The sequence below is a fragment of the Brachyhypopomus gauderio genome, chromosome 1 (genome assembly GCF_052324685.1).
Source record: "Brachyhypopomus gauderio isolate BG-103 chromosome 1, BGAUD_0.2, whole genome shotgun sequence".
Taxonomy (NCBI): domain Eukaryota; kingdom Metazoa; phylum Chordata; class Actinopteri; order Gymnotiformes; family Hypopomidae; genus Brachyhypopomus; species Brachyhypopomus gauderio.
In genome coordinates, this window is record NC_135211.1 from 4,600,368 (window position 1) to 4,626,632 (window position 26,265).

At 43.9% G+C, this 26,265-nt stretch overlaps 2 protein-coding genes across 7 annotated transcripts in view; both read right to left on the bottom strand.

Annotated features, from left to right (window-relative positions):
• Window positions 1–16,169, bottom strand: part of ttbk1a (tau tubulin kinase 1a) — a 58,503-nt gene extending 42,334 nt beyond the window's left edge. Inside the window, exons 1-9 of one of the 5 annotated variants that reach the window (XM_077013583.1) lie at window positions 15,981–16,169; window positions 14,493–14,634; window positions 14,034–14,091; window positions 13,697–13,779; window positions 10,071–10,220; window positions 7,167–7,314; window positions 6,602–6,675; window positions 5,637–5,777; window positions 5,051–5,155 (exon numbers count right to left, since the gene is read on the bottom strand). In XM_077013583.1, coding sequence (XP_076869698.1) covers window positions 5,051–5,155; window positions 5,637–5,777; window positions 6,602–6,675; window positions 7,167–7,314; window positions 10,071–10,220; window positions 13,697–13,705 — 627 coding nt within the window. In that variant the 5' untranslated portion in view covers window positions 13,706–13,779; window positions 14,034–14,091; window positions 14,493–14,634; window positions 15,981–16,169. Of the gene's footprint in view, window positions 1–5,050; window positions 5,156–5,636; window positions 5,778–6,601; window positions 6,676–7,166; window positions 7,315–10,070; window positions 10,221–13,696; window positions 13,780–14,033; window positions 14,092–14,492; window positions 14,635–14,774; window positions 15,514–15,980 lie in introns of those variants that run through there. The other 4 variants (XM_077013617.1, XM_077013599.1, XM_077013588.1 and 1 more) reach the window with 4 other exon arrangements.
• Window positions 16,170–16,301: 132 nt separating this feature from the next.
• Window positions 16,302–25,978, bottom strand: tpcn3 (two pore segment channel 3). Of its 2 annotated transcripts, XM_077013750.1 has the most exons (19): window positions 25,175–25,973; window positions 24,797–24,879; window positions 24,590–24,704; window positions 24,248–24,376; window positions 23,478–23,594; window positions 23,174–23,292; window positions 22,845–22,946; window positions 22,556–22,682; window positions 21,230–21,434; window positions 20,309–20,453; window positions 19,928–20,113; window positions 19,725–19,789; window positions 18,485–18,572; window positions 18,342–18,411; window positions 17,804–18,023; window positions 17,514–17,604; window positions 17,312–17,425; window positions 17,009–17,121; window positions 16,302–16,881 (listed from the first exon to the last, which is right to left on the bottom strand). In XM_077013750.1, the coding sequence occupies exons 1-19, from the start codon at window positions 25,283–25,285 to the stop codon at window positions 16,757–16,759; spliced, it is 2,325 nt and encodes a 774-aa protein (XP_076869865.1). In that variant the 5' UTR covers window positions 25,286–25,973; the 3' UTR covers window positions 16,302–16,756. The 2 variants fall into 2 exon arrangements, with proteins under 2 accessions (XP_076869865.1, XP_076869944.1); XM_077013829.1 differs by lacking the exons at window positions 19,725–19,789; window positions 19,928–20,113; window positions 20,309–20,453 and having other exon boundaries at window positions 25,175–25,978.
• Window positions 25,979–26,265: the final 287 nt, after the last annotated feature.

Genomic DNA, 26,265 nt, shown 5'->3' on the forward strand with positions numbered 1-26,265 from the left:
ACAATCGTCAGGAAAACTGGGCTAAGATTTATACCACCAATCTATAAAACTAATTAGCAAAACATTAAAGAAGTGAAGCACTAGTCTGGAATGGTTGGACCAGCAATTTCTAGATCTGAACCGGTTATGTAATCAGACAGAGCAAAATAAAAACGTAAAGGCATGAATCTGGTGCTGGGGGAAGCTCGGTACCTGCTGGAACAGAAGAATGTGAATGGCTATGATAAAACTCACAAAGACACACTGCCGGCCTGTAGGGGGCAGTGTTTGAGGTGGCAGGCACAGGTTGTGGGCGGGGCATGCACAGCTCAAACCAAAACTCCAAAAAGCACTGAAACACAAAACGAGATGGTCAAAGCAAAGTGACGGGAAACCATGAGCGATCAAAAACACACTTTTAAAAATCATACGAATAGCAGACAGGAAATCGTTTAAAACAAAAGGCATGGGATGTGAAAGAATACGTAAAGAGGTCAGGATAAGCAAAATCTTACAATAAGCCTAACGCACAAATATCCCACAAACATAGAGCTGGATTTCTCTACTGGAGATCAGGGATGAAAATTTGCTAACTCACATTCGATCATGAATCATTCAGAGAGCATTAGACGCTTTATGAAATCTCACATTTTACCACAATTCAGTTCAGTTGTTTTAACACAGTTCAAAATGCTGGAAGGCACACAAGTCTGCTGACGTGATGAATTCAAATCACGTCGACATCAGAAGAATCCCAGAATGATCAGAGATGCACGTGGCTAGCACAAACCTCCAGGCCTCTGTGGCCTCTCCATGCAGACAGCCAGGTTTAGCTGCAGGTTTGTTTTACTCTAATTTTGGTTTCAGGTCAGTTACTACAGTATGTTATAGAATGAAAGAGGGATTAGAAAAGACAGAAAAATATTCTCCCTTTGTGCCTGAGATGAGTGCATCTGCATTAAAAATTCAAAGTACCACACAAAATCAAGTAGAGAGATACTGTAGCTAGAGAATGAGAGGAGGGTCAGAGAGAGGGATAGAGTATAAGAGGTGAGTCAGAGAGAGGGATAGAGTATAAGAGGTGAGTCAGAGAGAGGGATAGAGGATAAGAGGTGAGTCAGAGAGACGAAGACGGCGAAGAACAGAACAGAAGAGGAGAGTAAGAGTAGAGTTCAAGGTATTGCATCGTCAGCAGAGGTTTAGTAGAGTTTGCCATTTTGGCTCAGAAGAACAGCTCTTTTATTCAATGGTGTAGTCTTTAAAAAAGACACACGAACAAGCAGAAAACCGAACTTGCTAATGAGGGAAAATGGCAGGAGGACAAAGATTAAACCCAACACGAATATGGTGAACTCTACAACCCCAATAATAAAACTACTATTAAATATCTACCTCTAAAACTAAAAAAAAAAAAAACGACATGTACACATTCCAAATATATAACGTTAATTTTATTTGAAGTAAATACAGTCTGCCCAGCGGTGCAAGGCATGCTGGGAGTCATCAACGGGTTCCTTTCTGCTTTCTCAGAGGCTCTCTCTATTGTCCAGTGGTTGGTGCCATCGTAACGGTCTGCTGACCCACCTTACATGTCCACGATTGGTCCCCAGTGTTGCTGGGAGCCGTGATGGTAGCGGCAGCACTCCTCAGACACGTCCTCAGACACCCACATAGTACTGGGGTACTGGGGTGCAGGGGTACTGGGGTACTAGGGTACTGGGGTGCAGGGCAGAAGGGAGGGACACTGATTTAAGCATCACAAGCGGTGATCTTGACTTGACCTTTGGGCTTCACCATCGGGATCTCTGACCTGCATGAGCCAGTGTAGTGTTGCAGCTTTATTGGATAACCCAGCACAAATCATTACCAGTAACAAGCAAAATCCGGGAATATTTGCAGGTCAGTGATATTCTATGATGAGGACCACTGGATCAGCCTGCGCCGGGTCTTTTCTTGTCCCAGGATGCTCACGTGGTGCTGGAGGACGTTGTACTTTTTAGGATGGAGTCAGAGGTTCATGGACTTAACAGCTTGGAAAACCTGTTTCAGGTTTGCAACTGCACCATCAACACTCAGCTCATGGACAAGTACATTATTAAGCAGATGATGCACTGATCCTTGGGGATGCTGGCAAGCACTCACTCCATCAGGTACTCAAATGTAGCAAATGCATTACAAATTACAAATAAATGCCATCTTCACTGTGGAATCCCCTGGCATCTATGGCATATACACAGTGTGCCCAACCTTGCAGAACTGGCAAACTGATCCAAGATGTCCCTGATGTCTTGTAGAGTCTCCTCCTATAGAGCATCCTCCTATAGAGCATCCTCCAGTAGAGTCTCCTCCTGTAGAGTCTCCTCCTGTAGAGCCTCCTCCTGTAGAGTCTCCTCCTGTAGAGTCTCCTCCTGTAGAGCCTCCTCCTGTAGAGTCTCCTCCTGTAGAGTCTCCTCCTATAGAGCATCCTCCTGTAGAGTCTCCTCCTATAGAGCATCCTCCTGTAGATTCTCCTCCTGTAGAGTCTCCTCCTGTAGAGCATCCTCCTGTAGAGTCTCCTCCTGTAGAGTCTCCTCCTGTAGAGTCTCCTCCTGTAGAGACTCCTCCTGTAGAGACTCCTCCTATAGAGCCTCCTCCTATAGAGTCTCCTCCTATAAAGTCTCCTCCTATAAAGTCTCCTCCTGTAGAGTCTCCTCCTGTAGAGCCTCCTCCTGTAGAGCCTCCTCCTGTAGAGTCTCCTCCTATAAAGTCTCCTCCTGTAGAGTCTCCTCCTGTAGAGTCTCCTCCTGTAGAGTCTCCTCCTATAAAGTCTCCTCCTGTAGAGTCTCCTCCTGTAGAGTCTCCTCCTGTAGAATCTCCTCCTATAGAGCCTCCTCCTGTAGAGCCTCCTCCTGTAGAGTCTCCTCCTATAGAGTCTCCTCCTGTAAGGTCCCTCAGTTATGGAACAGTCTTCCAGCCTTAATCTGAGATTCAGACACACTTTCAATTTTTACATTTAGGCTTAAGACTTACCTATTTAATAGTCTTTCATTCAGTGTTTCATTCAGTGTTTATCTCAACATATAGTGAGATATTTCAGTTTTCAGTTTTTCTTTTTTAATAAATTTGCAATACAATTCTACATTTCTGGGTTTATTTCTGTCCAGATTGAGTGTAAGTGAAATAAAACGAACTTTTACTTTTTTTGATTTTAGCAAATGGCTGCAATGAAACAAAGGGTGAAGAATTTTAAGGGGTCTGAATATTTTCCGTACTCACTGTGTTTAACCTCCATCTTGTTTTCTTCTTAAATGTACCACAACAATGCCAATATTGGCCATGAAGCGCCAGGAAAATGCTCTGTTGTACCAGTGAAAGCACTGAAGTGACCAGTGGACACACCAATGCCACTGAAGTCACCAGTGGACACACCAATGCCACTGAAGTCACCAGTGGACACACCAATGCCACTGAAGTCACCAGTGGACACACCAATGCCACTGAAGTCACCAGTGGACACACCAATGCCACAACATCAGAAACTGCCACTCTGCACCCCCTGAAGGCTCCACACCTACATTGGAGGGACTACTTGGTCTACAAATAGCAATATAAGCGTACGCCGTGCTACCTAGGCCACCCAATGGAGAATGGGCTCCCGTTTGAGTTCCCCAAAGCTTTCTTTCTAACCTAACAAATCGAGCTCTGTAACAGCACTGAGCTGCCAGTGGTCCACACAGATGCACCAGCCACTGTCCTTTTTCTTTTTCCAACATCAAAAGACACAGTGCCAGGAAGTCCCAAATCTACGTGCTCTGCCACTAGCCAACAAACAACTTCACAAATTGCACGTTTCATTCGTGAAGTCCAGCACAGTTCTGGTGAAGGAGATACAAGGTCAGTATGCGTGATGTACAGGAGCTACAACAGGAACTCCAACACCCCTCCATCTGCAGGACTGCTTCTTCCCCATCACATCGACTGGGCTGCCAGTGACAGACTTCAGTCTTATATATGGATGGGTGTTGCCTTCCAGTTGTTGGGATTGAGGTAGCAAGACTGATCATATCAGCAACATGGGCAAACCTGTGCAAATAAGGACATTGAGCCGTTTCCTGTCTATTTGACTGTTCGGTAATAAATGTTCGCTTCCCCTCCCTCGCCAATGTGACAGAAACATTTATTGTTATTTTTTTAATTTTCTTTAAAGTCTTTATATCAATTAATAAACCAAGTAATAACAAATTCAAAACATAATCCAAAATCTAATAAAAAGAAAATGATGGTGTTAATAGAAAGGTTGTTAGCAGTGTCATCAACCAACATTATGGACAGAAACTTTACCTGTGTAGTACTGCTAACCTTGTTGAAATTTTTGGTTTTGACTGATATCTACCAATACCATAACTAGCTGTATCAAGCTACAGAGTAGGGTTGCCACCTGTCCCGGTTTTCCCGGGCTGTCCTGGTTTTCCTTCTTTTTAATATTCGGTCCCGGCAAAAAAAAAAAAATTTAATGTCCCGGTTTTCACTAAGTTAGTTCAAACGAACTAACAAAAGTTAGTTGCACACTTTAAAGCCGTCTTTTTTTTCTCGCTGTGACCATTTTACACTACCCTCCCCGGTCAACAATTTACGTTTGCGTATGACAGAATGTCCTTGTTTTTTGTCAGTAGGTGGCAACCCTACTACAGAGGGAAAATGTACTGCCTACAAATTTTCAAAAATAAATTCCCATTAATAACATACTAGCTAGACAAAATTTTTCATTATTTTTGTCTGTTCCAATGTTAGGTTATTCTTTCATGTGAATGAGACATGAGGTAGGTGGACACAGTAATGAAAATTATGATTTCACTCCTCTCTCCAGCACTCTTACTTATGGACATTTCAAGCTGTATCCAAACAGTGCACACTGATGTGTTTTGGGAGGTGTGTCTTTGGAATAAGCGTTGAAGGTGGTTAGGTAGATATTCTCAAAATCTAGTGTAAATTTGCTAGTTTCTACAAAATAAAGTAGCTGAATCTGAATCCTGACTAAGACAAATGTTCAGAGTGGCATGATGTACAGGCAATAAGAGGCACTGTCACGTACAGGTCGGACTTCTCCGTTGGTGTTGATGTACTGTCGTGCAAGCCCAAAATCCAGCATATAGCATTTCCTGGATGTGGATGGCAGTCTCCCCATGGCAAAATTAGACTGAAAACAAATACAAATATAAATAAATATAACCTATAATTGAAAATTACAGTACAAGACACTGAATCATCACTGAAATGTCTCAAAATGTCAGGTGTATGTTGGTAAAATGAATCATTTATACTATATATTAGCATTTTTTCATCTGATTATCACTTTTAAGCATTTGGGCAAAAATTAGCTTTTTGACTAAAAGGATTAAATAGAATAAACATTTGTTCATAACAGCACACAGTACAGCATCATGTGATGAGTGAAGGCTTCTGGGTTTCACCAGCCTGAACTCTCCCCAAAACTATTCCACATTTACATTTACCATTTGACTGATGCTCTTGCGCAGAGCAACTTGTATATTTCCAGTGTGCCAGTGTGTGTGATCCCTGGGATGTTGGTGTTGATGTAGCTTTACCTGCTCTACTAGGTGAGGCACAGGTGAGTGTGTCTGTGGCAGTGCTAGTGAGATGTCCTGCTAGACAAGTACCGGCTTGATGTCTCTGTGCAGAAAGCCCACGGAGTGGATGGCTTCAATGGCCTCGAGGATCTGCTTCCCCAGACGCAGCGTGGTGCTCATGGTGAAGGTTCCTCGTGGTTGACTCCGCCTCAGATCCGCCAAGTTCCGCCCCTGAGACACAGTGGGCCAATCACGTTAGCCATACACCAGGTGCTCAACGTGTACACCACGCACACTCACCATTATGCTAGCTATACGTCAACGTGTACACACACACACACACACACACACCCACACACCCACACACCCACACACACACACACACACACCCCAAAAAAACAACAATAAAAAGCCACATGCAACCTCTACATGCTTAATAGTCACCACACACTATCCAGCAATGTATGATAACTAAACATAAGACTGTCATAAGGTTTTTGAGTGGACAGTGGACACTAGTGATTATGATTATTTTATAATCATAATCACAAACAAATAAACATAATTACAAACAATCAAAAAATCACAGTCACATAAATAAATCTAATAAAATATAAACTAAATCAAATAAACATTCACATATTCAACATATTCAAATAATCACAAACACAATCAAATAAACACATGGTATCCTGTAAAGGTAATAGTTAATAGTAGTTATAGTAATAGGTAAGGTAATAGTTAATAGTAGTTATAGTAATAGGTAAGGTAATAGTTAATAGTAGTTATAGTAATAGGTAAGGTAATAGTTAATAGTAGTTATAGTAATAGGTAAGGTAATAGTTAATAGTAGTTATAGTAATAGGTAAGGTAATAGTTAATAGTAGTTATAGTAATAGTTAAATTATCTGGCTTTTGGGTGTGTTTTTTCCCTTTTTGTCCCATACAGTAAATGTTGATGTAATAATACTGAATGACTGAAATACTGATTATTCATGTCATAACATCGATTAACTTTGAAGATGTGTTTTTTGTTTCAAGGCAGAAACATTTACCTGAAGCTGCATGACAACATAGTTGAATTTATCATTTCTTCCACAGCCAATGAACTTGCAGACATGGTTTTTACCTGCGAGTAAACACAAACAACATGGAAGTGTAATTACTCACTCTGTCTACATACATTACATACACTTTCCCAAAATGACTAAGCTGAATAACATGTTTCTGTGTGAATGTGTTTGTACCAAGTAGGAGTTGCCAAAAAATCATTAATTGCAAATTTATAAATATAGCAAATGCCAACTAAATACATGCATCAATTAACACAGTTTACACGTGTCAAATGTTTTCTTTTGCAAATTTCTCTCTCAACAGCTTCATCCCATAATGATTGAATCTGCTCTCGGGGTGTCGTTTGGAGACACCACTGTTCTCTAAGAGCACTAAACGCTGTCACAACTGAGCTATTAAAACAGTAATTACTCGCCGAGCGGCACGCGCACCTGTGCGCTACCTCAACTGAGCGCACAATCACACAAATGGCGCTAATTATCTCGTAACCAACAGCGTTACTGCGGGACGTGGTGGAGCTTGTGAAGACCGACAGGTGTCTCCTACCCTGGAGTTTCTTCAGCACAGCCACCTCCATCTTGAGGACCTGCTTGGGCTGCTGTGCAGACTCCACCTTCAGGGCCACGTTCTCCCGAGTGAGCAGGTCCAATGCCTCATAGATCTCCCCGAACCCGCCACCGCCAATTTTCTTCAGCTGGACAGCAGGGGGGGGGGGGGGTCAGTCATTTTCAGCCCTCACTCCACAGGAATGTGGAGGTCCAGGTGTGACACTCAGGCACACCATTAGGGAGGATCCTATATTTTAGCAGGGGAAACGCTAAACGTGTATTCTCTTTCCGTTCATATTTTAGTAATGTTTGTTTTTTTTGTCAACATAATTCTGAAAAACAATCCAACCCCATTGTCAGCATTTTAAGTGCAGTCGTGGGGAAAGTTCACACACAGCTTCACTCCAGCTTGTATAGAAAGACGCTAAAAGCTTCTCACTAGTTCTGATGTAATTGCTAGATAATGCACACACACACACACACACAGAGGAAATATTACATTCTGACTCTTTCACATCTTCCTTAATAGTCTTTGCATGTAACAAACTATGGCAACACAGGGTATTCTCTTCATAACAGATAACCACAGAGATAATAAAAAAAGATTTAGAAATCCACTGTAGTTCTACAGCTCCTGCAAGACACTGTCTCCTAGCTGAAATGCTAAAATGTAAACCGCTTTGAGTTTAGACAACACCGTAATGCACTGTGAAATGAAGCATCCTGATTCGCTGTCCCACACAGTCGATTCATTCCGCTGTGATGTGCACCCTGAACTGGCCTCTGCTCGCATATAAGGGCTTTTTGTGAACATTTCCCTCTCCATAATGCCTTCTGGCAGCCCCGTGTCAAAGGTTAGAGGCACCCGAGCCACAAACCACTTTCTTACCCAATGCAATGCTCACTGGTGCAGAGACGCAGGGCAGAAACAGTTTCATCACTGCTTTATCATCAGACAGAAAGGGAATCTTCCCTACTGGACTCAACAGTGGTTAAATTCTCATACATTAAAGTCTCAGGTGGCACCGCCTAAGATGTAAAAATGCCTGTAAGAAACTAAGTGTGTACTCCATTAAACCCTCACCCAAGATCCATTATTCCTCCATAATGTTGTTGATTCATTAAGAACACAACAGTGTACAGTAGTGTCTCCAAAAGATAAACAGGATTTTTTCATCATCTTACCGGTTGCAAAATATGACAAAATATTAAATGTAAACCATGAAAAGAAGGCTAAAAACAGAGGACAGAGGATAAAAACTAGAAGCCTGCACACACTGCAGATTGATCTAACAGACAGTCAGTTCTCAAACCAAATATAAACACTGTTCTCTAAAAACAAAAACAACAGCGAGGCTAATTCAGTATTCTCATCTGTCTCACAACAGTGCAGGCATGGGTCTAATAATCTACATAATCTAGTAATCTAACAAGTACACATGTCTGATATCCCTCTGACCTAACGAGTATGTGTGTCTGACGTCCCTCTGACCTAACGAGTATTTGTGTCTAATGTCCCTCTGTTCTAAAGGGTTTGTGTCTGATGTCCCTCTGTTCTAAAGGGTTTGTGTCTGATGTCCCTCTGACCTAACGTGTATTTGTGTCTGATGTCCCTCTGACCTAACGTGTATTTGTGTCTGATGTCCTTCTGTTCTAAAGGGTTTGTGTCTGATGTCCCTCTGTCCTAAAGGGTTTGTGTCTGATGTCCCTCTGTCCTAAAGGGTTTGTGTGTGATGTCCCTCTGTTCTAAAGGGTTTGTGTGTGATGTCCCTCTGTTCTAAAGGGTTTGTGTCTGATGTCCCTCTGTTCTAAATGGTTTGTGTCTGATGTCCCTCTGTTCTAAATGGTTTGTGTCTGATGTCCCTCTGTCCTAAAGGGTTTGTGTCTGATGTCCCTCTGTTCTAAAGGGTTTGTGTCTGATGTCCCTCTGTTCTAAAGGGTTTGTGTCTGATGTCCCTCTGTTCTAAATGGTTTGTGTCTGATGTCCCTCTGTCCTAAAGGGTTTGTGTCTGATGTCCCTCTGTTCTAAAGGGTTTGTGTGTGATGTCCCTCTGTTCTAAAGGGTTTGTGTGTGATGTCCCTCTGTTCTAAAGGGTTTGTGTGTGATGTCCCTCTGTTCTAAAGGGTTTGTGTGTGATGTCCCTCTGTCCTAAATGGTTTGTGTGTGATGTCCCTCTGTCCTAAAGGGTTTGTGTCTGATGTCCCTCTGTTCTAAAGGGTTTGTGTCTGATGTCCCTCTGTTCTAAAGGGTTTGTGTCTGATGTCCCTCTGACCTAACGAGTATTTGTGTCTGATGTCCCTCTGTTCTAAAGGGTTTGTGTGTGGTGTCCCTCTGTTCTAAATGGTTTGTGTCTGATGTCCCTCTGTTCTAAATGGTTTGTGTCTGATGTCCCTCTGTTCTAAACGGGTTTGTGTCTGATGTCCCTCTGTCTTAATAAGTACACTATTAATGCATGACCACACAGTTTGGTAAAAACTGTGGAAGCGAAAAATAACATCAGTAACTTTGTAAACTTGACAGAAGATCTCGGTCTACACTGATAGGAGAGGAATCATAGTGACATACATGTACACATTGTAAAGTCCTCAACATAGCCTGTGCCCACAAGACAGAAAGATCAACATTAATCTAATTAGAAAGCAGATTTATGTTCTCTGGATACATCTGGATCGATATGTACACACACACACACACACACACACACACACACCCCTATCCGCATTGCAACCATGAATTCATCTCGCAGTTTGTGTGGACTGTGTGGTTCCATGGCGTGCGTTGCTATGGCGTGTGTTGCCATGGCGCGTGTTGCCATGGCGCGTGTTGCCAGGGCGCGTGTTGCCAGGGCGTGTGTTGCCAGGGAGTGTGTTGCCAGGGAGTGTGTTGCCATGACAAACTCACCACCTTCCAGCGCTCCTTCACCATGCAGTTGGGGGGCAGGATGTCCTGCTGCTCGGCTCCGTTCATGTTGTCGTTGTCCTGCAGCGCTGGAACTAGACACTGCCACCCCGACAGCACTCGGGCCGCCCCCAACTTAAACGACCCATTAATCTAGAACCGGACACACACACACACACACACACACACACACACACACAGCCGTACCGACAATTAGCCTGGACACATCAAACGTATATATTTTTCAAAGGTAGTATTAGACTACTGACCTGTATGAGCTACTGCATTGTATAAATTGGAGGTATGGAATAAGTACCATGTAATATTCAAATAACTAACATGGTTATAAAATGGAAATAACCCTGGTTATAAGTGTTATTGCATAAAAATAGGCCAGTGATTTAATATTAAGTTTTGTCCAACCATAATACCTAGTGCTTCCATCATGAAGCATTTATGAGAATATGTTCTGATATTTAGATTACGTTATATATATTATCAGGGCTGTGTCGCTGGATCAAACTGAGGCCTGTAATCCTCCATCAGCGTCCCCTATCTGTGTTGGCTTAACCTGCTGGGCACATTAATAGAATCCTGCTATTAGCTGGCCCATATACTTTCTGATCCAAAACTTGCTATGAGAAAAACACAGTCATGGATGAAGATACCATGTGAGGGAAAATGTGATGATGTCACAGGTGCACCAGAAAAGAACAAACATAACAAGATGACGCATTATTACGTTGATATCACGTTAGGGCAACTGATGTTTGAGAAAGTTTTTTTTCCCATGTGGTGTGTTTGTTTGCTCTAGATGATAAGGTGTTGCTGTCAAAGGGGGGGTTTCTGAGAGAGAGTTCTCCAAGTCCTTTTCTTACCTCCATGACGCCAGAATGAAGTTGATACTGACCTGTGCTCCAACACCCACCTCACGGAAGGTTCTACACACCTTGCTAAATGAGGCTTACGATCAAAACCTTCAAACTGCATCAAGACTAAAAAATGAAGCGTCTGAAAACCCAAACCCATGCTGGGCGGCATGCGAGCGTAGCGTCTCGGTGGCAGCATGCACAGGTCGTCGTAGCGGCGGACGTGAGTTTAGCATTGGCGGCTGACCTTCTCGCTGGGGCTGGTCAACGCATGCCGGACCAGCGGAGGCCAGTCGGCCCAATCACGGCGCGTCAAGGCAGCACAGCGGCAGGAGACGGAGCAGACCAGGGAGACGCAACTACGGCTACTCCGGTGTGCTGTTGGTAACTCATGGGTTCGTTCCCCGCAGGACGGCAGTTGAAAAATGTGCAGGAGAGGTTGCATTCGTAAGCTCTGCAGCTACGTTCTCAAACGTGGAATGATGGACATTTATAAATATGCATGGTCCTGTTCTGGGGGTGAATCTAAAAGACTATGGTTAAATTGGAATGTTCTGGAAGTGAATATGAAACCCTAAAAAAAAGAAATCTAAAAGGAAAGACGAGACTTTCAAACGATCTATAGGTGAATGCATCCCATGAGTTGGCAACTCTGCATAACCAATGAAAATTCTTTACTTATTGGGGTCTTTTAACCCATGTAAAGCACTTTGTTTACATAGTCTGAAGTTCTCTACATGACTCTAACAACCATGGCTCATGTAAGCACTGAGGAAGGGACTTTAAGCTTGTTTAAGATATCAAATGACTTCATATTCCTGCAGTTGTTTAAGTGATTCTCTTCCTAGGATGTTTATTAATTCTATGGCCCAATCTGAAACAGGGAGAACTGGTTCCAGAGTTCAGAAAGCAGTATTAATGCCAGGTTTGGACGAGTAAACTTTTCTCCTGGATTATAGCACATCTTTGAAGCAGAGTGCAGGCCTGTGGTGTGGTAGACTACACAAAATATGTGGTAGAATGCAGTAATGTGTGCTGTGGAATGCAGGACTGCACTATAGAATGCAGGACCGTGAACTGTGGAATGCAGCACTTTGAAATGCAGGACTGCAGTGTAGAGTGCAGGCCTGTGTTTTAGATGCCCTGCGTACATGCGTGAAAATCGTCACTTCTTTCTAGCCGCCCCTATAACCCACTTGTTTTAGCACAGCTACATCTGAACCCCTCCCATGTGTAGCCAGTTCCGTGGGACCCTATGGTCGAAGAGGAAGAACGGTCTCCTAGAAAGAGTACAGGACAGCTCACATGCAATCTGCTATACTCAGGGGTCAGCCGATGCTCCCCATAATCTCCCCCACTGGATCACAAAGAGCTCCGTAATCTCCCACACTGGATCACAAAGAGCTGCCCGTTATCTCCCGCAATGGATCACAGAGAGCTCCCTGTAATCTCCCACACTGGATCACTGAGAGCTGCCCGATATCTCCCGCAATGGATCACAGAGAGCTCCCTGTAATCTCCCTCACTGGATCATATAGAACTTCCCATAATCTCCCCCACTGGATCACAGAGAGCTGCCCATAATCTCCCCCACTGGATAACAAAGAGCTCCCCGTAATCTCCCTCACTGGATCACAGAGACCTCCCCGTAATCTCCCTCACTGGATCACAGAGAGCTGCCCATAACCCCCCCCCAATGGATCACAGAAAGCTCCCCATAATCTCCCACACTGGATCGCAGAGAGCTCCCCATAATTCCCCCCCACTGGATCAGAGAGCTGCCCATAATCTCCCTCACTGGATCACAGAGAGCTCCCCATAATCTCCCTCACTGGATCACAGAGAGCTGCCCATAATCTCCCTCACTGAATAACAGAGAGCTGCCCATAATCTCCCTCACTGGATCACAGAGAGCTCTGCATAATCTCCCTCACCGGATCACTGAGATCTCCCTGTAGTCTCCCACACTGGATCACAGAGAGCTCCCCATAATCTCCCTCACTGGATGACAGAGAGTTTCCCATAATCTCCCTCACTGGATCACAGAGAGTTTCCCATAATCTCCCTCACTGGATCATAGAGAGCTCCCCATAATCTCCCACACTCGATCACAGAGAGCGCCTGTAATCTCCCTCACTGGATCACAGAGAGCTCCACATTATCTCCCACACTGGATCACAGAGAGTTTCCCATAATCTCCCTCACTGGATCACAGAGAGCTCCCCGTAATCTCCCACACTCGATCACAGAGAGCTCCCCCATAATCTCCCACACTGGATCACAGAGAGTTTCCCATAATCTCCCTCACTGGATCACAGAGAGCTCCCCATAATCTCCCACACTGGATCACAGAGAGCTCCCCCGTAATCTCCCTCACTGGATCACAAAGAGCTGCCCATAATCTCCCTCACTGGATCACAGAGAGCTCCCCATAATCTCCCACACTGGATCACAGAGAGCTCCCCCGTAATCTCCCTCACTGGATCACAAAGAGCTGCCCATAATCTCCCCCACTGGATCACAGAGAGTTCCCTGCCAAACTGAAGTGAACTGTCCCACTCAGGACTCAGAGCTCAGGGCAGCTGCAGTCAGCGCGAAGCACAAAGGGTGGGGGTGGGGAGGCATTCGGGTTTCTCAGATCGATAAAGCAGAAATCATTCAGTTAACTCCTACCAGGAGAGGGAAGCGGCAGCAGCCATTTTGTGCTCAAACTTGATAAAGTAAAAGTGCAGTCACTACGAAGACCCGATAAACGCTCACCATATTCATTAATCTCTTCAAAAACCTTACGTCTCTCACAAATATGATCACATTAGTTGATCTCAAAGCCCTCCTTTCACCTCCTACAAGCCAAAAAAACAAGAGAGCAAATTTATTACAGCCGTTTCCCAAGTCCTTGTTTTTAAGAGTAGTTGGTCTATAAAACATTCTGTGCCAAAGCCTTAAAAAGACTGAACTCTCCAACTCTCCCCCTCCCAGGTCTGAGACACACACGCACACACACATGCGCGTGCACCCACACACACACACACACACACACACACACACACACGGGGTCAGGCACTTCTCTTTGCCAAGTCACTATTATGACACTCACCACAGGGGTGCTGGGTCAGACAGAAACTCAATCCATAAAGGTGAAAAGCACAGAGATCCTTCAGACCACACGAACACACACGCATGCACCAGCCCCAAGAAGCACAAACACAACACACGTAGATGTAGACTGACATTACGGAACAAAAAGGTCACGATTGCAAATGCCTTTGGTGTAAACTAAACATAGTAAATACAGCAAATGATTACAGTGTGTGCACATACACAAAAACACTGGTGGAAAAAAACAGAACAAACACTTGTACCTACTTGACACTACAGAGACAAACCTTTGACTTTCAAACAAATTAATGCTGCATTAACGTTGCTCTGGTGCTAAAACATAGTTCTTGTCTTCGTTTGTTTTATTATAGCAAAATGCGTGTAGAATTCTTATGTCTGTCGCAAATAGTTTTTTGCAAAAAAGCAGTTTACCGAAGCTGCATATCACGGGACTCACCTGGCGGATGAACCGTGGTAGCTCAGTCTCTTGCGTCTTTTTGAAATCTTCATTTGGGATGTGGCAGCGCTCACACCATCAGCTCCTTCAGTGCAGCTCAACGCCGTGTTCAAGGACACGTAGGGTGGCACTTTAATAACCCCTAAAACGAGGACATACGGGCTCTGACTCCACAACACACTAAATGAAAACCAGAACATATCTAGCTAACTAATAGAGCTGATCTGGATTTTATCTAGACTCGATGTAGAAATATGTAGTATGAATTCATGTTTTACTCACCAAACGTGGCACCTACCAGCGACATTTAAGTCTGGCATGGTATACAGGAGGCATGAGATTCATCTTTCCTACTTATCCAAAGGAAATGATGTGCTGACCACCGAGGAATGAAGTCGTTTATCTGCGATATTTTATTGTACCTGTCCAGCATCACTAAGGCGGACTGAGGTGTGAGGCCATCTCTTAAACCAATAAAATGATTTACTTTGACAGCCCACGTAACGATCTGAGACTGTGGCTCGCTAGAATAATGTCTATCAACGCAAAACAACTACCATTTCACTCGAGAAGCAGGAGAATAAGGCGGACAGGGACATAAAAGCCGACATCTGTCCACCGAGACGCCACGTTTCAGCATCCATTCGGTTGCTTTTGGGTTCAAACGTTACCTCCCTGGACCAACAGATGCAGTAGCTTCATTCACACGTAAAACAATATACATAACTGGTCTAGACCTGACTAGACTAGATTAGACTGGACTAGGCGTTTGCTATAAGATTAACCTTCTCAGTGCACATGATCCCTAGTTATAGGATTCAGAGAGGCTGCACGGTGCAGAACACAGCATGCCATCCACCCAGTTCAAAATAATCCATGGCAGCAAATACACTTGACATTAGCGCGCGACGTTCAAGAATTGCCACATTTCAATGATGCAAAGAAACAGACGCAGCTGCCCACTCGCGCGCGCATCCTTGTGTTTTTGTCCGCACTGCAGCTCAGCCTCCCGGCACAGACAGCCCTGCAGTACCGCATGACGCCACCAGAGGACCTTCCCGTGCGCCACTAAATCACTATCCATCACAAAGCGCAGTTTCCCTACACGTGCCGCCTATCTGAAATAATTTAAGAGCGTATATCACGCCAATAAATAAAGACGACAGCAGAGAGGTTGCAAGATCAAAAATGTCAGACTATGACCAGAGAAAATGTGTCCCAAGGCGCATCCGAGTCGAACTACAATACCCAGCTTGCCTTTCGAGCGCTGAGAAACGACAAGCACATGCCTTTTTAACTACTTTAAATGCGGCAAACTGATAAAACATTTTTCCTTACAAAAACGTTATATAAGTTTTTTTAATGAACAATCACTAAAATAATTGTTCATTTTTTAATTACAATTTCAAGAATCATTTGTAGCCTTAGGCTTGCGTGGTCACATAACCAACGAAAAGCTCACATACATCATTATAAAATATCACGTACCGGTGTACAGGCCTTTACAGGCTGCGCCGTTTCAACGACAGTCCATTAATTCCCAGCTCGGTTCAGTCTCGTGTGTAGATCTTTCCCCACCATGGTGGAGGATGCTTCTCTCCTCCTCGTATCAGCACCACGAGCATTGCGTGGTCCGCAGACCGAGCTCAATATCCTGACATGGCTCACCGTCTTTTTGTGTGGTGAGCAACGCAGCCGAGTCACTGTAACGAGATGTCGCCCTCTAGTGGACATAAGCTACACCGCAGGCTACTCAGCAGCTCAGACACGAATAAAGGAAAACATTATTTGCTTCGTTTTATTGTAGCCAATGAATGCTGTGAATTCAAAGCTCACTGCACTGCAACTTTGACAAATTTAATATTGCAATGTTATACAAAAAATAGCATGATTAGAAATAATGACATTTTAGCCAATATATTCTGTAAGCCTATTCCACCCAGCATGGCAGAGTGAATTTTTCACCTGTGTTTATTAATTTTAAACATTTGTTTGTCTGCATCTTTTAACTGTTCACTGTTCTTTTTGGTTTACTGTTTTTAAACAGTAGAGTGACCAGCAGCTGTCCACCATACAATATGTGGGTAAAGAGCTAATCACCATTACACACGCTCGACAACTCCATATAAACACGGGTGAGCTGCACAAAATCACCATTCACTGTGAATGCAGTTCCTCTCAATCATGTATAAAAAAGAGAATGATGCAATATAAATTTTCCTTTGGCTTATAGTCATGTACACAAGTTCAGGTTCCCACATGCTTCAAGCAGGGTTGAAGGACGGGTTGGAGAAGTTCATGTCCTCAGGGACGTCGGGGATGTCATCTGCACTTAGATCAGTTTCTGTTTCAAACATCCTCTGTAATAGTCCATCCATGGTGCTATACCCTGCCAAAGGTAAGAACATTAAACCACGTTACCAACACTAGTGGGGTGACTGGAGCCATCACAGAGATGCAGCTCATAAAAAGTAATCGCTGTTAGTTTTTGAGCTGATTTTAGTTTGTGTTGTTACTTTTTGAGCTGATTTTGAACATGAGTGTTGGCTTGGCTGTGGGGGTGGTGGAGGAACCCATGTCATTGTCCTGGGTCTCCAAGGAGTCCACAAGGTTGCCATCAAGGTCGTCCCTAGGCAAGCATGAAAAGAAGGATCTCACACAGCGGTAACAACATTTACCCCACTGTCAGATGGATTTCTACCATAGCAGCCTTGTTTATTTTTTTTTTTAGCTCATGTAAATAGAGTGAATCCGCGGAATCCACTGAAGAGATCCACACAGAAGAACACACGTGTAGAGATACAACACAGGACACCTACTGTTCCACACACAGATTCAGCTCCTCTATCTTCTTCTCCAGAGATGTCTGCAGGTCACTTTTTTCAACGATGTACTCAACGAAGAACGCTTCCAGGATAAAAGCCACAAAAATGCTGCAGATTAAAAGTCAAAAGTCAGAAGTCGTTTAGGGACATTTGTCTTTCTGTTGCCTGTAATCCAAAATGCTTCATAAAATCTTACTTCATGATGATGATGACAACAATGATGTGGAAGAGAACAAAGAATATTCTGGCTGATACATTTGTCACTGAAACAAAGCCACCAGCAAGCAGTAAGATCAAGTCAAAGAAAAAACAGGAGTTCAAGAAAGAACCACCACCACCACCACATTTAGATTTAAAGAGATTTAAATTCTTAAAAATCAGCCTTCCGTTTTACTGCATTTCATTGCCATTTTATTTGGAGCTACTTTTGAGTGTTTTTTTTTTTTTTGGTTTTCTAGAATAAAAGCCAGCTGGTGTGCAGGATATCATGCCACTGGTTGACCACAGTGAGATCCAGTAGTAAGACGAAGGAGGCCACCACGTTGTTGAAGTTGTTCTTGCAGTAGTTGTTCCGGGCGAAAGCCGTGCCTTCCAGGAGTACGTTTCCACAGTACTCGCGTGCCGGGTCAGAAGAGCCCGGCTCGAAAAACTGCACCTTCCCTTTGAACAGCTCCATCCCCACCATAGCAAAGATGTAGTACACCACCTGAAGGTGACAATGGGGCACATCAGGGCCGGAGTGGGACACTTTTTCAGCCCGGGAGTTTCATGCCCAAATCCGGCCCAAAATTATTTTTCCCTCCGAATCGGCCCAAACTAGAGATTGACATGAGCCGGCCCATCGGGAATCCTCCCGAATCTCCCGATTAGCCACTCCGGCTCTGGGGTACATCTGTGAACACCACCACTCTTCCAGCAGAAGCCAGACTACTTCAGACGAACGCAAGCCAACCCTTTGGGGATTAAACTAAGCAGTAAGCGTAATGAATGCTTAGTAATGGAGTACTATGTTGTCAGTACTCACCAAAATGAGTTGACCGAAGGTGAGCATGAGCGGTCCGATCTTTATTAGAGTGTTGATGATGGCGCGGAACCTGCAGGGCAGGAGAGAGCCGTGTGACGCACCAGAGATCACACACAAGCACAAATCCTTGTGACCTTCCTGACCTCTGAATGCTGTCCACCACCCGGATGAGTCTCAGCACTCTCAGGATGAAGACGATGTCCAGTATCTGACGACTTGTATAGCCACCGGCTGCAAACAGAACCAAGCGTCATGCAACGAACCCAAAGCAACCACTACCGGTCCCTTACAGCTAGCAGATACTGCAAGCAATGATTCAACTTTGCACATTTGGATGTTAAAACATAGAACATGGGTTCTTTTCACAATTCTGATACAGAATCTTCAGATGTACTGATGGTCAATGGTCACATCTATTTGAGCTATGAGTGGAAACCACAGGCCTGAAACTTGGGTCAGCTGTGTACCATGGTGTACCACTGATCCCAGTGCTGTGTACCATGGAGTACCACTGATCCCAGTGCTGTGTACCATGGAGTACCACTGATCCCAATGCTGAGTACCATGGTGTACCACTGATCCCAGTGCTGAGTACTACGGTGTACCACTGATCCCAGTGCTGTGTACCATGGAGTACCACTGATCCCAGTGCTGTGTACCATGGAGTACCACTGATCCCAGTGCTGTGTACCATGGTGTACCACTGATCCCAGTGCTGAGTACCATGGAGTACCACTGATCCCAGTGCTGAGTACCATGGAGTACCACTGATCCCAGTGCTGTGTACCATGGTGTACCACTGATCCCAGTGCTGAGTACCATGGAGTACCACTGATCCCAATGCTGAGTACCATGGTGTACCACTGATCCCAGTGCTGAGTACCACGGTGTACCACTGATCCCAGTGCTGTGTACCATGGAGTACCACTGATCCCAGTGCTGTGTACCATGGAGTACCACTGATCCCAGTGCTGTGTACCATGGAGTACCACTGATCCCAGTGCTGTGTACCATGGAGTACCACTGATCCCAGTGCTGTGTACCATGGTGTACCACTGATCCCACATCAGCACTGCACATGTTGATGTTTTCTCTGTTTCAATACATCAATATGTATTGATATTCAATATATCTTATTGTCATAGTTGAAGATGACTCCCAATTGTAAAAAAAAAAAACCAAAACAAAAAGCAACAATTCAGTTTACGTGGCTCTTTCACTGACTCCAGAACAGCAACAATGGCTCAGTGTGGGCTTTCTATATAAATAAACAAAAAAAAAAAAAAAACACTGAAATCTTTTAATGTATACCAAGTGTAATTCCAACATGACGCAGTATAAGCAGGCAGCTACAGTGTGTGTGCTTGGGGCATGTGCACTTACAGGACTTCAGAGCCGCGTTAATGACCGTGGCCAGCAGGGCAGAGAGAATGATGATGGTGTCAAACCTGTGAGGAGGAGCTGGTTTAAGAACTCTCCATCAGCACAAACACCACCCAAGAACAGCAGGAGGCCCAACAAACCACCACAGGTGACGTGTTCGCACAATGGAGATCCACCTCCTCCCTCCTCTTCCTCTCCCTCACCAGTTCCAGAACTGATGTCTGGCGAAGAAGCCACGAGGCTCAAAGGTGTAGAGCTTTAGCAGGATCTCCAGCACGTAGAGGGTGAGGAAGAACCACTCGGCGCTGGACACCACGGGGTCTTCCTCGTCCAGCCCGATGAAGACCGCATTCACCAAGATGATTGCATCATACACGTACACAAACACCCTGAAGTGTACAACACAGCACGCAAAACGGGCGAGAACGTTGTGAGCGAAGGACCCACTAGGAAGGGTCTGGGCAACACTCCAAACCTTTGATGTGAACGTTTACGCTAAGAGTCCGAACATATCCACATATGGATTAATGTGTGGAGCCCAATCAAGGAGAATGAGTGTGTGAATGTGTGTGTGCGTACGTTACCTGTGCCGAACGATCCGACAGATAAGTCTGCTGACAGCAGACTCATAGACCGCAGGTATCCAGGTGTGCAGTGGGTGTGCACGAGACTTTAGTGTTATAACCTGGATATTCAGCAGATCGGCCAACTGTACAAACGCCACCTTCCCTGGAGTGGAGGAACGCTAATAAAACCACTCAAACCAGTACAGACTGAGTCACCAGAACTGAGTCATGTATATAAATGACTGCATATCTATCCTTATATAAGAACTGCCAAGCTGAGTCTGATTTAAAGAACAAGACAGGGACCAAGTCTGATGTAAAGGACAAGACAGGGGCCGTCTGATGTAAAGGAGAAGAGAGGGACAGAATCTGATGTAAAGGAAAAGACAGGGACAGAGTCTGATGTAAAGGAAAAGACAGGGACAGAGTCTGATGTAAAGGAAAAGACAGGGACAGAGTCTGATTTAAGGGACAAGACAGGGGCCGAGTCTGATGTAAAGGAGAAGAGAGGGACCAAGTCTAACGCAAAAGAGAAGACAGAGACAGAGTCTGATGTAAAGGAGAAGACAGGGACAGAGACAGATTTAAAAGACAAGACAGGGACAGAGTCTGATGTAAAGGAGAAAAAAGGAACCAAGTCTGATGTAAAAGACAAGACAGGGACAGAGTCTGATGTAAAGGAGAAAAAAGGAACCAAGTCTGATGTAAAGGACAAGAGAGGGACCAAGTCTAACGTAAAAGAGAAGACAGGGACAGAGTCTGATGTAAAGGAGAAGACAGGGACAGAGACAGATTTAAAAGACAAGACAGAGACAGAGTCTGATGTAAAGGAGAAAAAAGGAACCAAGTCTGATGTAAAGGACAAGAGAGGGACCAAGTCTAACGTAAAAGAGAAGACAGGGACAGAGTCTGATGTAAAGGAGATGGACCCAGTCTGACCTATGCATCCTTGTTTGTGGTGGTCCGAGACACTCCAGAGCAGCTCTCGATGGGCATTGGTGAGGTCGGGCTGAACCAGTCGCACCAGCTGGTTCCAACGAGCCTGGCTGACCATGGGTTCCTCTCCTGCTCCCCCCTCCTTCAGCAGGGTGAAGGCGTGACACATCTTTTGCCGTTTGGCCCTCACCAACTGCAGTACCTCTTCCTGGATCCAGAATGAGAGAGAGAAAAAAAATGTAGTAGTATTCAGTGATGTCAGTAACGCGTTACTCTAATCTTACCACTTTTTTCAGTAACGAGTAATATATCGAGTTACTATTTCCAGTGCAGTAATCAGATTAAAGTTACTTATCCAAGTAACTGTGCGTTACTATTTTTATTTTCCTTATATATATATATATATATTTTTTCTTTCTTCTTGGCTCAGTTATACTTTTGCGTCTGACCGTAGCGCTCGACTCTGCATGCTGCATGCAAACCTGCGAGCGTGTTCACGTCATTCTGTGCAGTGTTCTCCTTAACGATGTGGTAGCGTAAAGAAACACCCCTCAAAAACAGGGGAATGAACATTTACCTGATGAATTTTAATGTTGCTTTGTGTTTCAGGTTTGAAAAGCGCTGGAATTTTGGCTAAAGTACTTGAAAATGCTTGAAATTGTAATTGTATTTTGTTTCACAACAAATAGCTGTATGACTGAATAGTTTTACATTTTACAAAAAAATTTACAAATAATACAGCGCAGCGACACAAACGTGATGTCAGGAGATACATTACTTAAATGTCAGGAGATACATTGTTGCTGTTAAAAATGCACTTCCAATAAAGTGAGTATTGGAAAAACTAATTTTGCTGCTGAATGCAACTACTAAAGTAACTTGTGATTTAACAGTTACTTTTAAAATCAAGTAATCAGTAACGTAACTAAGTTACTTTTTAAAGGAGTAATCAGAAATCGAATAACTTTTCCAAAGTAACTAAGCAATCACTGGTAATATTACTATTAATTACTAACACAGGTAGAAAACGTTGGGTGGAGGGAGAGGTGGTCCCAAACACAGATTTTTATTAGTAAATAATTGTCTTTAAGAATTGTGCTTCTGCTACACTGTGGCCTTGAACCCACATCTTCCAAGGAACAGAAAAGCGTTCTGAATAATTGTTTCCATCAGATAAACTATAACATGCATTTCTGATACATTTTGAATACCATCGATATCCAGGACGCTCCTTTAAAAAAGTGTTTAAGGCATCCACCGTGAAAATAATTTATTACAGTGAATCTTAATAGTGTAATTACATAAAAAATATGAATGCATTTCAAATACCTTCAGGTACTTCTTGTAGTTATTGTAGACTACAGCCAGGAAAACAGACATGAAAGTGTACGTGTTGATGACTATGTACAGGATGAAGAAAATAGCGAAGAAAGAACTATAGTTGTATGCTGGCATCCTTCAGGAAACAAGAACAAATGAGATAAATTAGCACACACACACCCTTAATCCACAGCTTAATAACACTCAGATATCAAATGTAATTTCATCTGATAACCAAATTCAGCAAAGACGAGGGCTATACATTCTGTACGTTTACAGGGTTTTGTTTAATACCCACATGACATCAGGGCTGTTCGCAGTAGTCACCAAAACATAGAGGTCAAAAACAATGTCCAAATAGTTTGTAAAATATGGGGCTCCGTCGACGGTTTTAAGGTTTCTAGAAGAGTTGAGAGAGAAAACAAGTTAGCCATAGCTCTAGAAATCAACTTACTAAAGACTCCTGAGAAAGCAGATACAAAACATAAGTGTGGATGTGTATGTGAGAGAGACGGATGTGTGCGCACACGTGTGTGAGACAAGGACGTGTGTGTGTGTGTGTGTGGGGGGGGGGGGGGGGGGGGGATTGGGGGGCAGGGGAAGCAAGCTACCTCACGTAAAATGTACCTTTTTCCCACCAGCTTCAGAGCCATCAGAGAGAAAATCAACACACTGAACATGAAGAGTAAGAAGAGAACCAGGATCTGTGGAAGGGCGTTGCGAATACTTCTGAATGCCCTACGCAGCTGCGCACATGCACACACACGCACACGCACACACACGCACACACACACACACACACAGATTAATCTGGGAAGGAGGCTATTGAATTGCTGCAAGTCAGTATGACTTTCCACAAATCTGGAGGAGATACAGAGCAGGAGACAAACGCTTTCTGCAGCCAATCTGACGTGTTATTGCCTTACAATACCTGCCGTCCCTCTGTGACGTTGACCAATAGGAGGGGCCGTAGTAGGCGGGACCAGCGAACTGCGTAGTAGCCAGATGCTTTCAGACCCCCATATATGATCATATCAATGAGGCAGAGCTGAGACAAACACAAAGGCACAAACCATCAAATCACCTTAACACCTGCCAAATTATACTGACTTCATAATGAATAATTCATCAATATATACACACACACACACACACACACGTTCAAAATTATTCAGCCCCCCATAGCCGTAAAGTGCTTTACTTTTACACACACATACATATAAAACATAATATCTAAAATACATACTAAACACAAACCCATACTAAACCTCACTACCAGAGTGACTGAAAGCAGTGTGCACACTGGGTGAGTGTTCCTGTGTCTGGGCTTCTTCCTGTCACTCCGACGCAGGGAAACTGAGACTAAAGTTCAGTCAGTACCTCAACACCCTCCCTCAGCACACAGAACATCCCCACAGCTGGTGACACACTTGCTTGAAGAGTGAAGAATCTCCTGATTGAGAAATCTAAACACTGAAAACGCTGATGCTGCCGTTTTCTCCTCCCGCTAGTGTCTACGGCCCATTAAACCGAAGACTTCAGCATTTTGGGTTTTCCTGGGTGTATATTGGTTTCAGTCCAGTGGGTCACAAGAACCTTAATTAATGGCTAAATAAATAATCCAATGAAATCGCATTTGCAGCACTGAATTCAAGAGAGATTTCAGAATGAAAGCTGCAGCCATGCGCAGACTGCGAGTACCGTGATGACAACAATGATGCAGATGTTCTTGGGATCCCTGAAGAATACTCGACGGGGAAGAACTTTAGAAAAATGCACCAACCGCACAGTGAATGCGATCAGACAGATGAGCTCAATCACAGATGTGACCTGTGGAGAGAAACACAGCACGCAACAATCACACATGTGAATGCGTACAGCTATAAACACACACCTATATTTAAAGATGAACATCAAGAAAAAAAAATGTATTACTATTTGACCAATCATTGAACTGCCTCTTAATTTAAATGATAAAAGAACAGATCAGATAATAAACCGGTGATCGTGTATTGGTGTGGTGGAAATAAACGTGTTACTAACCAACACAGGTAGTGGGATGACTGCCGGCTCCTCAAACAGCGCCAGGGCCAGGTCCACCAAGATGAAGACGTAGACCAGCAGGTGCAGCGTCCAGTGGTTATAGATGAGGTACAGCCTACACAATCACACACACATGAAGCCCAAGACCAACCACCAACAGGAGCAGATGCGCCCGTGTGTAAGGACGTGTGCAGTACCTGAACTTACCTCACGGATGAGGGAGTCGCGTCGAAGTTGATGTTCCTGTTGTGTTGGGCATCAGACACGTACACAGCTGCTAGGTCAAACCTCTAAGGCGCCAGAAGTAGCAGCAGCATCAACGAAAAAGGGTCATTTGTTAGAGGAGAATCCCTATACTATATAAAATAGCGATTCTCCAATGGAAACGATGTTGAGGAAATTCATTACTACGGATCTTCTATATTAATAAATACTGATCTTCAATAAGTTACTAAAGGTAGCCTATTTTGGATATTAAATGAAAATTGTAAACAAATCTTTATCGTGTGCCTGCCACGTTGATTTTTTTTCCATGGAGTTATTGTTTTTATGAAGGTTTTTAAGAAGTTTGCCTACTAAACTTACATCTTTGACGGCGCCCTGGACCTCGCTGCCAGCCCGTCCTCCACCCGCTACACCTCCATCTGGTGATGGGGTGGCAGCCCAGGGTCGTGTGGACTTCTCCAACTCCCGCATTCTCCTTTACCCAAAGTTCTCCACCGCTTTTCCTGGGATTGACTCTGCAGGAAACGCCGTGTTAAACAAAGTCCACTACAGTTTCCAAACGACGCACTTTTACAAATTAGTTCACTTTTGTCCCCTTTTCCTTCAATAAAAACGACAAACGGGATTGTACAGGACAGACGTTGCACAAATTAAGTTGGATATTCCTTGCTGGTCGGCTGAGGACTGTTCTGGTCCATACTAGTGCGGTTCCTAAACGTGTGGTTGTGCTTAAGGCATGAATTTTGACCCGTCATGTGACAGAAAGTAGCGGAAATAGTGGAGGAGGTTTGTGGTTCTGAGTGGAAACACGACCGGATTCACGCCGTCCCAGGAAAACAAGACTCATATAAATATCCTGTATGATCCGATGATCTGTTAAACCTTTATTATTTTTGGTGTGTCTTATTTGTAGGCTCGTTGGTCGCTGTAAATATGAGGTGATCCTCAAAACGTGACGTATAAGATCTTCATTTCTAAAGTCAGCAAACTCGTTGATTCGTAGTGGTTCTTACAAACCGTCCAGTTACGTTGGACCTACTCGGTGGTCTTTATCTGAGTTGTACCGGCGGCTTTAGCGCGATTATCGAAACCCAAACGTTGTGCTTCGTTTCTGAACTTCGTTTGTCCTGGAGGAGTACATATACCCATCAACTATGGAGAAATGACAACGTACACCCACTGATAAACTTCACGATAGCACACCAACCGTGTTTTACCGTAGCTATTGTTGATTTTATGCAGTTTAAGGGGATCACCTCCCCTTAAATCCCACCTTGTGCTACCATTATAAAGCAATGTTTTGGTATTTAACCGATCTAGACTTTAGCTATGGGTAAAAACCCAAATGTTGAACAAAGTTGGATTACAAAATACTAATTCAAATATCGGAAATGTGGAGACCTGTTTTGAAAAACGCAATTTTCGAGTTTTTTATGATTCGATTAATTTGA

Bases quoted from the DNA above. Each gene is read 5' to 3' on its own strand.
- tpcn3 (XM_077013750.1), bottom strand. From the start codon at position 25,285: ATGCGGGAGTTGGAGAAGTCCACACGACCCTGGGCTGCCACCCCATCA. The intron at 24,377-24,589 runs GTTAGTAACACG...TTCTCTCCACAG, and splicing joins TCATCCCACTACCTGTGTTG to GTCACATCTGTGATTGAGCT. The intron at 20,454-21,229 runs GTCAGACTGGGT...CCTCCACTCCAG, and splicing joins CCACAAACAAGGATGCATAG to GGAAGGTGGCGTTTGTACAG.